General features: G+C 42.0%; 1 protein-coding gene across 2 annotated transcripts in view; it reads left to right on the top strand.

Annotated features, from left to right (window-relative positions):
• LOC110527997 (endothelin-converting enzyme 1) overlaps positions 1–14099 on the top strand; it is a 29718-nt gene that overhangs the window by 2461 nt on the left and 13158 nt on the right. Inside the window, exons 2-3 of one of the 2 annotated variants that reach the window (XM_021609749.3) lie at positions 11495–11581; positions 13032–13170. In XM_021609749.3, coding sequence (XP_021465424.1) covers positions 11495–11581; positions 13032–13170 — 226 coding nt within the window. Of the gene's footprint in view, positions 1–9812; positions 11582–13031; positions 13171–14099 lie in introns of those variants that run through there. The other variant, XM_021609748.3, reaches the window with a different exon arrangement.

The raw sequence follows: 14099 nt of genomic DNA, 5'->3' as shown, positions 1-14099 counted from the left end.
GGGACAATAAAAGGCCACTTTAAAATGTGCAGTTTTGTAAGCAATGCCAAAGATGTCTCAAGTTTTGAGGGTGCATGCAATTGGCATGCTGCCTGCAGGAATGTCCACCAGAGCAGTTGCCAACCGGCCTCATAACAGCAGATCACGTGTAACCACGCCATTCCAGGACCTCCACATCCAGCTTTTTCACCTGCGGGTTCTTCTGATGGGGGTAGTGCAGAGGAGTATTTATGTGGGGAAAAACTCATTCTGATTGGCTGGTCCTGGCTCCCCAGTGGGTGGGCCTATGCCCTCCAAGCCCCCTCATGGCTTCACCCCTGTCCAGTTATGTGAAATCCATAGATTAGGGCCTAATTTATTTATTTAAATTGACTGATTTCCTTATATGAACTGTAACCCAGTAAAATCCTTGAAATTGTCCCAAGCCTTTCAGTCTAATGTGGCTATTTACTGACTTTTGTAGCTCTTCGTCACAAACCAGCTTTGTAAGTAGCTAGGCCTAACTGTCCTCTCAAAAGTTTAGCTGGTATTTTCCCGAAAGGATTTGGGAAATGTGATTGGTTGACGATAGGCCTATGACATTGCTATGCTTGTCTTGCTCAGAATATCAGATCTCAACAACAATTGGAGAAGTGTTTAACATCAGTGCCACATCCTGATGATATAGGCCTACATATTTTCATAAACGCAACATGACTGCAAAAGACAGGTTGGAATGTGTGAATGAAATACAGGAGGAACCAACCTTTTTTCTTTCCAAATTAGTGGTGTTTGAATTTGTTGATAAAATGCAGGACATGATTGTTTGGTTGCGGAAGAAAAGGCCACTGTCAGGGACATGTGGTCACCCTAGTGTGTTTTGCATAATTCCCAGCGGGAACCGGTTTCTGCATTACCAAAACAAGTCATCCCTGAATTTTAGTCAAGCCTACTCACTGACTTAAATAAAAGTGTTTGCCTTATGATCAGATACTGTATACCCTACTACTACAGCAAAGATGGTTTGAAAACACTATTGAACACACTTTTTCATTGAAAAAGGAAAAATAATAATTTTAATCCATAATTGGGTTGTCACTTGTTGTTGTCATCCTTGTTTGCATAGTGGTTATTCATTAGCCTACCTAGGGCCCAGGGGTGAGCTTGAGAGTTTCTTGGAAGTCAATATTAGGCCACATGCAGCAGCAGACACAGGTAATCTAATGTTATCTAGGCCTACCTGAGCTGTAAATCCCACATCATGCAGATAACATATTCTCCAAAGGTATTCTCATGTTACACCTGGACGTTAGCCTACAAGGTGCCTCCCATTCATTGTGCAGTAGTCTTTACTGTTTTTTTGAGGGACGTTTTTTTGTGTTTCAGGTTATGTCACTGACTGACATCATATCAGATACAGAATGATGAACTGCAGTATTGTACACATGACTGTATAAGGGTTACGTAATGAAGATCATTAATCAAATCAAATCAAATGTATTTGTAAAGCCCTTCTTTCATCAGCTGATATCTCAAAGTGCTGTACAGAAACCCAGCCTAAAACCCCAAACAGCAAGCAATGCAGGTGTAGAAGCATGGTGGCTAGGAAAAACTCCCTAGAAAGGCCAAAACCTAGGAAGAAACCTAGAGAGGAACCAGGCTATGAGGGGTGGCCAGTCCTCTTCTGGCTGTGCCGGGTGGAGATTATAACAGAACATGGCCAAGATGTTCAAATGTTCATAAATGACCAGCATGGTCAAATAATAATAATCACAGTAGTTGTCGAGGGTGCAGCAAGTCAGCACCTCAGGAGGGACACCAAGTTCATAGTGTCCTTTGACAAGGATGTGCGAATTACATTATTAAGTGTTTGGTGCTGGTTTATGGATGGGATGGGTGGGGTTGAAGTAGTATAAAGGTATAAGTAACTCTACAAACATTGCTTTATTAACACTTGCATTAACAAACTGTACTAATAGTTTCATCATTGTTTTTTATGAATTACTTGGATATAAAACATGTCATTGGAGTAATTCATGTGGTATTTATATGATGATAATGGACGTTGTGTATGCCTATAGAGAGAGAACAGTGTATGAGAGGACCCACCTGGGTGTCAGAATTTGCAGAACCTCTCAGAGTCTTAATAAATTAATGCTCCAGGCTAAGAAGGGTAAGCCTTTAGTTTTTGTATGTTTATCTCGTGTTACTCTTATGCTTATATTGGCCTGGATACAGTTGTTTTTACCCGCCACCTCACAGTATCAGGGTGTTTTCTCCAAAGGAAGCATGCAGGGGAAGACATTTAACACCAGGGCCTGTTTGACGTCACAGGTCATGAGCTGCAGTGTTCAGCCGTGCAGTCTGTCTTTATCTATGTCCTTCAAGCAGCCCGGGGTAGTAAAACATTAGACCTTGTGTTGGGCCTATGTGATATTTTGGACTGGTTTGTGTTGTAGGCTGGCTGTGACTACTGTGTCTAATCACCTTGAACACATTTTTACATGGCTGTGTTTGTATCCGTTTGAGTGCCTAAAGTTGGAATCTTTGGAATGTGTTCCTAGCTACAGCTCTTCTCCCTAGGTTATACTAAAGGGTTAACATTTGTTTGACTCCTGGGGGGCAGTCTCTAGTGCTGGGCACTAACGTGAAGTTCATAGGAGCACATAAAATTTGGTGTCAAATGAAAGCTACGAGTCTATGTTTTTTTTAAATGAAGGCACGTCAATCTTTCAACCAATTTCCATCCTAAAATTAGAAATAAGCAAAGGCTTTGCTTAAAAGGTGTAAAAAAAATACACCAAAACACAATAATGTTGAAGTTGTTAAAAGGTGTACGTGAATGACTCGCGTCGCAGAGTTATATAAGGTGCTATCATAATCATTTACTCTGGTAGTAAGTCATGTTACAGGTCGTGACATCCTAATCAGGTACTGATAATGCACTTGTATATCTATCATTGATAGGCGGCCTACGAGTACCATCTCTGGGTTGGCCCATTATCTCAACATCCTCCTTTTCATATAGAATTAACTTGAGACTTCATACAATTTTAACACCAACCCTTATGAATATACGTATTTACAACATTATTATCATCTTTATTTTTTATAATTAACAAACATCAGTTCATTGTCCATTTTAGAGGTCGACCGAATATGATTTTTCGACGCCGATACCGATTATTGGAGGACCAAAAAAGGCAGATTAATCGGCCAATTTTTTAATTTTCTATTTGTAATAATGACAATTACAAAAATACTGAATGAACACTTATTTTAACTTAATATAATACATCAATAAAATCAATTTAGCCTCAAATAAATAATGAAACATGTTCAATTTGGTTTAAATAATGCAAAAACAAAGTGTTGGAGAAGAAAGTAAAAGTGCAATATGTGCCATGTAAAAAAGCTAACGTTTAAGTTCCTTGCTCAGAACATGAGAACATATGAAAGCTGGTGGTTCCTTTTAACATGAGTCTTCAATTTTCCCAGGTAAGAAGTTTTAGGTTGTAGTTATTATATGAATTATAGGAGTATTTCTCTCTATACGATTTGTATTTCATATACCTTTGACTATTGGATGTTCTTATAGGCACTTTAGTATTGCCAGTGTAACAGTATAGCTTCCGTCCCTCTCCTCGCCCCTACCTGGGCTCGAACCAGGAACACATCGACAACAGCCACCCTCGAAGCAGCGTTACCCATCACTCCACAAAAGCCACGGCCCTTGCAGAGCAAGGGGAACAACTACTCCAAGTGTCACGCGGGACTAGGTGGGTGCAGGAATCAGATGCAGAGAGAGAGAGTAACTGAGTAAAGTGCTTTAATCTTGCACACCAAAATAATAAGCCCAACACAATACAGGGCGCAGGACACTATACAAGACAACCCAAAAACCACAGGGTGTCAAGTAAAGAAAAGAAAATACACCACTACCTAACATGCACACACGTAACATAAAGACAATCCCGGACAAAACAAGGGCGGGTCAAACTACTACATATAGGGAAGCTAATTAAACCAAAATACACACAGGTGAAACTAATAAGACAAAACCAACAGACAAACGAAAAAGGGATCGGTAGCGGCTAGTAGGACGACGACCGCCGAGCACCGCCCCGAACAGGCAGGGGAGCCAACTTCAGCGGAAGTCGTGACACCAAGTCTCAGAGCGAGTGACGTTTGAAACGCTATTAGCGCGCACCCCGCTAACTAGCTAGCCACATCAGTTACACCAGCCTAATCTCGGGAGTTGATAGGCTAGAAGGCATGACCAGCGCAATGCTTGAAGCATTGCGAAGAGCTGCTGGCAAAACGCACGAAAGTGCTGTTTGACTGAATGCTTACGAGTCTGCTGCTGCCTACCACCGCTCAGTCAGACTGCTCTATCAAATCATAGACTTAATTATAACATAATAACACACAGAAATACAAGCCGTAGGTCATTAATATGGTCAAATCCGGAAACTATCATTTCGAAAACAAAAAATGTATTATTTCAGTGAAATACGGAACCGTTCCGTATTTTATCTAACGGGTGGCATCCATAAGTCTAAATATTGCTGTTACATTGCACAACCTTCAATGTTATGTCATAATTACGTAAAATTCTGGGAAATTAGTTCACAATGAGCCAGGCTGCCCAAACTGTTGCATATACCCGGACTCTGCGTGCAATGAACGCAAGAGAAGTGACACAATTTCACCTGGTTAATATTGCCTGCTAACCTTTCTTTTAGCTAAATATGCAGGTTTACAATATATACGTCTGTGTATTGATTTTAAGAAAGGCATTGATGTTTATGGTTAGGTACACGTTGGAGCAACGACAGTCCTTTTTCGCGAATGCATTACCGCATCGATTATATGCAACGCAGGACACACTAGATAAACTAGTAATATCATCAACCATGTGTAGTTATAACTAGTGATTATTATGATTGATTGATTGTTTTTTATAAGATAAGTTTAATGATAAGTTTAATGCTGGCTAGCAACTTACCTTGGCTTCTTACTGCATTCGCGTAACAGGCAGGCTTCTCGTGAGGCAGGTGGTTAGAGCGTTGGACTAGTAACCGTAAGGTTGCAAGATTGAATCCCCGAGCTGACAAGGTAAAAATCTGTCATTCTGCCCCTGAACAAGGCAGTTAACCCAACGTCATTGAAAATAAGAATGTGTTCTTAACTGACTTGCCTCATTAAATAATGTCGCTGTCCAGAAACACAGATTTCCGATTGTTATGAAAACTTGAAACCAGCCCTAATTAACCGGCCATTCCGATTAATCCGTCGACCTCTAGTCCATTTCTTAACTTCTTTAGGATAGGGGGCGGTATTTTGACATCCGGATGAAAAGCGTGCCCAAAGTAAACTGCCTGTTACTCAGGCCCAGAAGCTAGGATATGCACATAATTGGTAGATTTGGATAGAAAACACTTTAAAGTGTCTAAAACCTTTAAAGTAATGTCTGCGAGTATAACAGAACTGAAATGGCAGGTGAAACCCTGAGGACAAACCATAAAAATAAAATAAAAATCAGCATACCACTGATTTCAATGCCTGGCACTTATAGGGCGAAATCGTCCCCGATTGCAGTTCCTAGGGCTTCCACTAGATGTCAACAGTCTTTAGAAAGAGTTTCAGGCTGGTTTTTGGACAAATTAGGGAGAAGTTGGAGTTTTTCTAAGAGGCTCCCATTTTCGCTGTAGTGTTTCCAAGCGCATGGCCGAGAGAGAGATGGCATTTTTTTATTACAGGCATATTTTTAGCATGTTGGTCATAGTACTGTTTTGACGTCTCCTGATGTGCACACATGTGCCTGCACATCCCTAATGACCTTTGGTGTGAGGAGCTTGAGAGCTGTTTGCAGCAGAGAGCAAGTGCGTCTAGACATTAAACGCTGTGCAGGACTGCTACTGAACGCTTCGGTGGAAGTATTTCTCTATGCCAAAATAGCTTGCTTCACATCTTTGCCGTCCTGCATAGCCTTTGTGATGAAAGCCTTGCTATTTTCACAGCTGACTCAGCTTTCCCATTACTCTGACTGTGGTCGGTTGAAGAGGTCACATGATGGAATTCCCAGGCTTTCACTAACAAAGTCTTGACTCGTGAACTGGGGGACATTATCTGTAACTACACCACTGTCAGGTATGCCATATCTGCTGAACTGCTACTTACAACAGTCGTTGATGCAAGCCGCTGTTGTGTCAACCACTTTCTCTACCTCCCAAAAATCTGAATAGTAGTCCACTATAATAACAAAATGTACATTTTTGACTGTGAACAGATCCATTCACACTTTAGGCTAAGGGCGCAGCGTTTCCTTTTGCTGCTTGGGTAGATTGGGTCGGCAGGGTAGTCTAGTGGCTAGAGCGTTGTACTAGTAACCGGAAGGTTGCAAGTTCAAATCCCCGAGCTGACAAGGTACAAATCTGTCGTTCTGCCCCTGAACAGGCAGTTAACCCACTGTTCCTAGGCCGTCATTGAAAATAAGAATTTGTTCTTAACTGACTTGCCTAGTTAAATAAAGGAAAATACAAATTAGCATTGCATATGCTGCACGCGGCCACAAAGTTTGACCTTTCTTGGGCCAGAATAATGAGTCTCTGGATTTCCTGAGGCTTTTCTACCCCTGACTGCCATGCATGATACGAGAGAGGGGCATAGAGTTTCTGGCACAACGACCCTGTCGCCTTGGTAGACGACCTCTTCCTGCACTGTGAGTTCGTCTCTGTACGTCCAATAGTCCCTAACCAGTACCCTTCCTTGTGTCTGGCCAGCCTCTTAGGATAAAAGACTGCAGCGTTCGAGATGTCTTGCCCTCAGCTGAATGAGCTTTGATAGCATCCCATGTTGGCAGGGAAATGTGAACCATTCTAATTGACAGAACATCTTCAAACTCAACTTGTAGCGCATACAGTCTCATTTGTCCGATATTGCGGGTGACTAGTTGTTAGTAGTGTTGGCCTGGTCAAGAAATCTGCAATGTGGATTTTAGTAAACTACCTCTAATTGATAACGCTGAAGCTTTAGCATCATCCTTTGTAGTCGCTTTGAGGCAGACAGAAGATAACCTCCAGTGGCTTGTGGTCAGTGTGCACCGTGACAGACTCCCTGCCATGAAGGTATTAGTCAAAACGGTCACAAGCGAACACAATGGCTAGACACTTGTTTTCAATTTGGGCATATCCCTCCTCTATGGGTGTCAATGTGCTTGAAGCAAATGCAATGGGCTGCCCCTTCTGCAGGGGCTCTGCCCCTAGACCTTTGTCACTTGCATCACATTGTAGCATCACTTCCTTTGGAGTGGTCATAGTACCCAAGTATTTGTTGGTGTATGTGAATGACTCACATCAGAGAGTTAGATAAGGTGCTAGCATAATCATTTACTCCGGTAGTAAGTCATGTCCGACATCCTAATCAGGTACTGATAATGCACCTGTATATCTATCATAGATAGGCGGCCTACTAGCTCCATCTCTGGGTTGGCATGATGCCCATTATCTCAACAGAAGTAAAGACCCCTGCCAACTAATATCAACATTTATATTTATTTTTGCTGAAATGATTTGCCTTCTGTATGTTAAAAAATATCACAGTGTTACCAAACTCCAAATATCTTAAAGATATTTTCAAATTTCTCTCCCTCATGAGGAGATTGAATGAGATCTGTTACTCACTTGCCAGTCAGGAAAATAATTTAATAGAAGGAGAGGATAATCTTCTATGTCATTTAGCAATCCAAGGATAGCTATGTTTACGCCAAATGAACAAGAGGCCAATGTTGTCAGTCGTGGGCCAAAACCACATAACCATATGATCTCATTTACCATAGACATTAATCCTTGTGAAACTGATATTATTTTTGGAGTGACTGCGGGTCCGAATTCTCTGGAACCCTCTTCCCAATAGCTAAAGGCCTGAAGCTTCTGCTCATGTGCGAGATTCTCTACTTTAATAAAGTTAGATCAAAGCTGAATCAATGTCTGCAAGATCACATAATGATAGTATTTTACCAAACATAATATAATAACAGAGTATAACTTTACTATAAGACAAAAAAAAACACTTAATTTCTTATGAGATTTTAGGATGATTGTGCAAATGGTTGCATTTTTCTCTCATGCGGCCAAAACTCAACCATATGCACCACAGGGCGGTTACCTTCGGAATCACAGCCTATACCTCTTTCTTTTGTATAAATTGTGTTCCTAGCCATGCATGTCCATTGCCCATATCCCAGAAACACACACCCAAATACATGCACAAACACACACTCCCCTTATACAAATAATTGTCTGGTTTGCAGGATCTGTGACGAATTACTGACGCATGCATGTGGTTTCTATCCTCTCTCAGAGGCCATGGCCTCACTAGGGTTCAAGAATCCTGGAATATTGACCTCTCATAGCCATCTGCTGCTCTGTGAGAAACATCCCCACATGCTTTGGAGGAACACAAACAAAGACACTGTAGAGCCAGAGTCATGTCACAGACCCAGACCATGAGAACACCAAGGGATCCTGTGCAAAATTTTTTTTTAAAGAAAAATGGTCACATGTGCCGAATACAACAGGTGTGGACCTTACAGTGAAATGCTTATTTACAAGCCCTTAACCAACAATGCAGTTTTAAGAAAAATAAGTGTTAAGAAAGTATTTACTAAAATTAACTGAAGTAAAAAAAAAATAAAGAAGAAAAATAGAAGCAACAATAAAATAACAGTAGGGAGGCTATACACAGGTGGTACCGTTAAAGAGTCAATGTGCTTAGTCGAGGTAACTGAGGTAATATGGTTGTTGTGGGTCATGTAGGGTTAATTTACCTGATGAAGACCATTTTGGTCGAAATGTTGTTTGTGTATCACAGTAAGTTTTATAAATAATCAACTTTGGGTGTAGCAAATCATTCTATGCACCAGACCCAGACAAGTCTTATGAAATCAGAGTGAATGTGTCCTATCTTCCTGTTAGGATCTCATAGAATTACTATGTTATGGAATGCCTATGACCTCACGCTACAACTATGTGTGGCCTCGGTAGCATCCGTCTCCTACAGTATAGAGGTGTTTTCATTGACAAAAGCCTATTGACAGGATACACACTTACACAGGTGTTCCTGGTGAGTCACAACAAACTTCCTACCATTAGCTTTACATTCGTCTCTCCTACACCTCTCAACAGCAGGATAAGGGAGTCTGCGTCACCATTGGTCTGAAATTCAGTGTTGTTAACGACGGCGATCTGTGGCAACATGCAAGAATGCTCTGAGGCACATCTGCACACACATCAGTGCCAAGAAAGTGTCTAAATATGAGTGTGTGTTCTCAGGAATGAGTACGTGCCATGGATGGGTTTGTGCCGGCGAATACCACAACTTATGAAGGCCGAGGACTGTGATTAGTAACATGGTGCCTGGGCTATTCCACTACATGTGTTACCTTTATAATGTAGTCGTTTTAAAAGGAATGTAGATTGTGACTAAAGAGTCGCATTATTTTGTTTGTGTGTAAAATGCATTCGCTGCATAAAAGGAGGCTTAGGGACAGCCATATTAATAAACTGAAAAGGAGAAGAAAATGTCTCAGTCATTCAAATCTCAGTCCTCAGCTATGCATATACAGTGGAGTAGACATTATGATGTTGAGAACTGAAGCCCACTTTAGTCTGGAAATGTAGTTTAGAAATCACTGAAAAAAGTGGTGGCCACAAGTATTCTCCCAGTCTTTTTCTAACCTCTTTCATCCCCTCTGTGTCTCTCTCACCATCTCTCACTCATCAGAACGGTCCCTCCACAGGGTGATGATGGGTCTAGGCAGGACCTCGTTAGGGAGAGCCAAGTATATCAGTGTGGACATCGGTGGGGAATTTTGCATGAGTGGCCTTGTGGAGGTTAAGACAACACTAGTGGCTGTCCGCTGCGCTGTTAGGGACTTGTGATAGTGCCAGTAGGGTTGACTTGTGATAGTGCCAGTAGGGTTGACTTGTGATACTGCCAGTAGGGTTGACTTGTGATACTGCCAGTAGGGTTGACTTGTGATACTGCCAGTAGGGTTGACTTGTGATACTGCCAGTTGGGTTGACTTGTGATAGTGCCAGTAGGGTTGACTTGTGATACTGCCAGTAGGGTTGACTTGTGATACTGCCAGTAGGGTTGACTTGTGATACAGTCAGTAGGGTTGACTTGTGATACAGCCAGTTGGGTTGACTTGTGATACTGCCAGTAGGGTTGACTTGTGATACTGCCAGTAGGGTTGACCTGTGATACTGCCAGTAGGGTTGACTTGTGATACAGCCAGTAGGGTTGACTTGTGATACTGCCAGTAGGGTTGACTTGTGATACAGCCAGTAGGGTTGACTTGTGATACTGCCAGTAGGGTTGACTTGTGATACTGCCAGTAGGGTTGACTTGTGATACTGCCAGTAGGGTTGACCTGTGATACTGCCAGTTGGGTTGACTGGCACTGTCCATGTACTAGAAAGCGGGGTTTGGCTTGGCTGGTCTAGTAGTTAGAGCTGCCTATTTGCTGTCCATGGAGGCTGAAGATGCAGAGCCATTGGCAGGAGTTATAGGAGAAAGTAACTACGCTTGTTGTAGGCTAGGGGAAAGTGTCATGGATAGATTGATAACAGGAGAAATATAAGTCACTCTGGATAAGAGCGTCTGCTAAATGACTCAAATGTAAAATGAGAAGAACTAGTACTACACTCTTAAATTACAGCTGTTTACCTCAGTAGTAAAATACAATTTTTTAAATAAATAGTGCATTATCCTTCTGGGTGAAGGGTTAGACAGGGTAAGAACAATCAACTGTCATGCCTATCAGGTGACGGTAACCCAGGCAACAACTGAAAGCATGCAGTGGAAGAGTGTTTCTATCCAGACTCCACCCTCTGGTCTAGCCCTATGGATTGGAGAGTGGGAGTGAACTAACCTACAAAAGTTCCCTCCCTAAATCGAAATGAAACCACTGTGGAATGCACATACACTCCCTCTTACACACCCTCACACTCAGTCATGCCCGTCGATCAAGTCAATGCTGCTTCCTGTTTTTTGCGAGTTCCCTCTGTATTGTCTCGTTTGGCTAAATTGGGCTTAGTGAGAGCTCCTGAGGAGAGTGTACTGACAGAAGGCTGAGCAGAACAACATAGCTGCTTGAGAGGAAGGGCTCTTTGTAAACCTTTAAAGGACTTTTTGAGTGGGTGAGTTTTGACGGTGCCCATGAGATCAGCCCCCAGGGGGGTTGTTGAGTAGGGGGTTAGGGGGAAGGGAGGAGGTGAGTGTGTGCCTGAGAGGTGAAGAGAGAATTTAATATTCCTTCCCCTGGACTGGAGCAACCCAAAGCAGACAGACAGAGACTCTTCCTGATGGATCTGAGGGTGAAACCATACCTAGAATTCCCAAAGACTGTTAAAGAGTAAACGTCACACACATCCTGACAAAGGAAAGGAGAAGGGCCTGGAGGAGCATGGAAGCACTGAGGGAGTCTTTTCTGCATTTGACCTTTCAGATGTCCACGTACAAGAGGGCCACTCTGGACGAGGATGACCTGGTGGACTCCACCGGAGATGAGATCTACCCCTCCTCTGCCATGCAGGTAGGCACAACCATTCCTTTGTATAAACATTTTCGACAAACTCTGACAAATGCCAAGCCTGTCTAGAGATGCACTCATTCTGCTTCTTTTGTTGTTATGTGATGATCTGCTTACATTGTATGACAAATTACATTCCATTCCAAAGAAATTCATAACCATTGAGCTAATCAAATTCCAGATTTTCTATTGTCTTTGTGAGGACTATGAGCGCCATGCTATTTCCTGACAGCCTGCTATTCTCTGTCAGCCATGTGCTACGTTTAACATTAAGGGCTACTTGAAGAGAAAGACTTTAGTCTCAGGAGGAACCCTTTTATAAAACAAACTACCCTTTACAGCGGCCCATATAGTATCTGCATTTCTGGGTGCTTCAAAAATCCTGTATAATCAGTTGCAGAGCCCAGCAGAATACAACAGTCTTATAACTCTGAAATAACCCCTGTGCAGGATCCTTCAACTGATTAAGTAGGAGAATGCAGAACAACATACACATACTGTGGATTAATGTTTTTTTGGGATTATCATAGAAACAAACATATCAATAGATAGAGAAAGGTATACTGAAGACACTGTTGGCAAACATTTTAGAGGCTACAACAACAGTAGCTATGTACCTGAAACCAAAACAGGTTTTTACAATGGACCTGCGCTGTCTGAGTCAGTGGCTTCACACATGTCTAACTACAAGTCTTCTCAATTGCACACATCAATACAGATTACAAGTTCAAACCCACCCGAACCTCAAAGTCTGTAGGATTGGGAAGCCTGTGGCGGCTTTGTCACACGGGCTGCTCACATTCAGTGTGACATTTGAACTTTGCCTTAGTTAATGGGACTAAATCTAATTCTTTAACAGGTCTAGGATAAATGTTTTTTGCGGTGTGTGTAAAGCTCAGTGATGCGAAGCCACATTAATTGCTATAGTAATTGAGCAGATCTAAAACTCAAGTGAGCTTTCAGTAAACGCAGTCAGGCTGACATTTAAAAAAACATGACCATGTCCTAGTTCATCCATTGTGGTTAGTGCTCTGCCTTCCCCTTATCTGGGACAGAGGCACAATGCATTTGAATGATGCCGGCTGAAGAACTATAAAGAAAGAAACAAAATATGAATTCATGACCTTTATATAGAGGGGTGTTGAAAGGCATTATTGTGTGGAAGCCATTATCTATTGTAATATATCATGTGAGTCATTTCAACCATAACCAATACATTTTAGTCACACAGTATTAGCACTTCTGCCTCTGGTGTTCAGTGTATCATCTATGACCAGAAAGAAGAAACCATTCATCATAGGATCATAGAACATAGAGTGGTTTGTTTGCATGAGTACTGTGGTTAAGGGTTGTATACCAATCATTGTAACCATTACACACAGTAACCAGTGTATGTGTGTCTATGGAGATGACACTGGGGTGCTCATTGCTGTGTGTGTGTGTTTCTGTACAGGTGACACTGCGACATGGCCCTGGTCCCAGGTGTTGGGCTGAGAAGACACACACTGAAAGGAGGCTGTTGGTCTTAGTGTGTGCTCTGTCTGTTGCCTTGTTCTTCTCACTCATCACTGTCGGGATCTTCTACAAAGAGAGTGAGTGGCTAAGATTGTTAAGCCTGATTTGGCTAAATAATCCTGAGAAGAATTGACCAAACAATCTAGGTTTTCTCTTTTATGTTCATATAATCTGACAAAATGTTCCTGGGTACAAATCTTAACTGAAAGATTTTCTCGGCTCAGTATTAGTTTCCTTGTATTTTGAGAAGGGAAGCAAATGCCTCTTCCTCCTATTCAACCACCTATCAGCCCACATGACAAATCCCCCGCTGTCTGTTATGAGAACCGACACAAGAATGTGCTTTTACTACACCATTCACTTTCCACTCCTTTTATTCAGCTCCTGTTATTCATGACCCAAAGTCCAGTTAGTGCATTCTCATTCTGTCTCATGTCTATGTTGATCATTGATTAAAACGTTTTAAACTTATTGTCCTTAAAGAAACCTACACTTATGTACAACATAGCCTCAAACATAGACACGAGACAGAATGAGAATGCACCAACTAGACTTTGGGTCATTAATTATTATGCCTCTAAAGATATAAAGATGTTTTCCACATCTTCTCCCAAAATAACATAAAGGGATTTGCCAAATGCCCCTTGGCTGTAAATCAGCTTTTGCAACTAAGCCCTTAAAAATTCCAGAGCACTTTCTAATAAAATACTGTATTATCCATCTCCTTATTCAGTCCAGTGAAAGAGAAAGAATACTCCATGAACATCCGTTTACACTTCAGCTTTTACAGCCAGTTAATGTATGGCAATCACGTCAAAGCCAACGAATGCCCATCTTAGAACCAATGGCAGCATCGGACAATGGCCTGCTGAGAATTTATACAACCGTGCCTCAACATTGTCTATGAGACAGGGAACCCAGAGAGATGGGCCTGGCTGGGTGATTGATACGCTGCACCTGTGGAGAACATTCAGGTGTGACAGGTGCAGGCCAGGGGCAAGAGCAG

This window comes from Oncorhynchus mykiss, chromosome 7 (genome assembly GCF_057628025.1).
Source record: "Oncorhynchus mykiss isolate SJ-2025 chromosome 7, ASM5762802v1, whole genome shotgun sequence".
In the NCBI taxonomy this organism is placed as follows: Eukaryota; Metazoa; Chordata; class Actinopteri; order Salmoniformes; family Salmonidae; genus Oncorhynchus; species Oncorhynchus mykiss.
The sequence above is the reverse complement of the archived record's forward strand: the minus strand, read 5'-3'. Positions and strand labels throughout refer to the sequence as shown.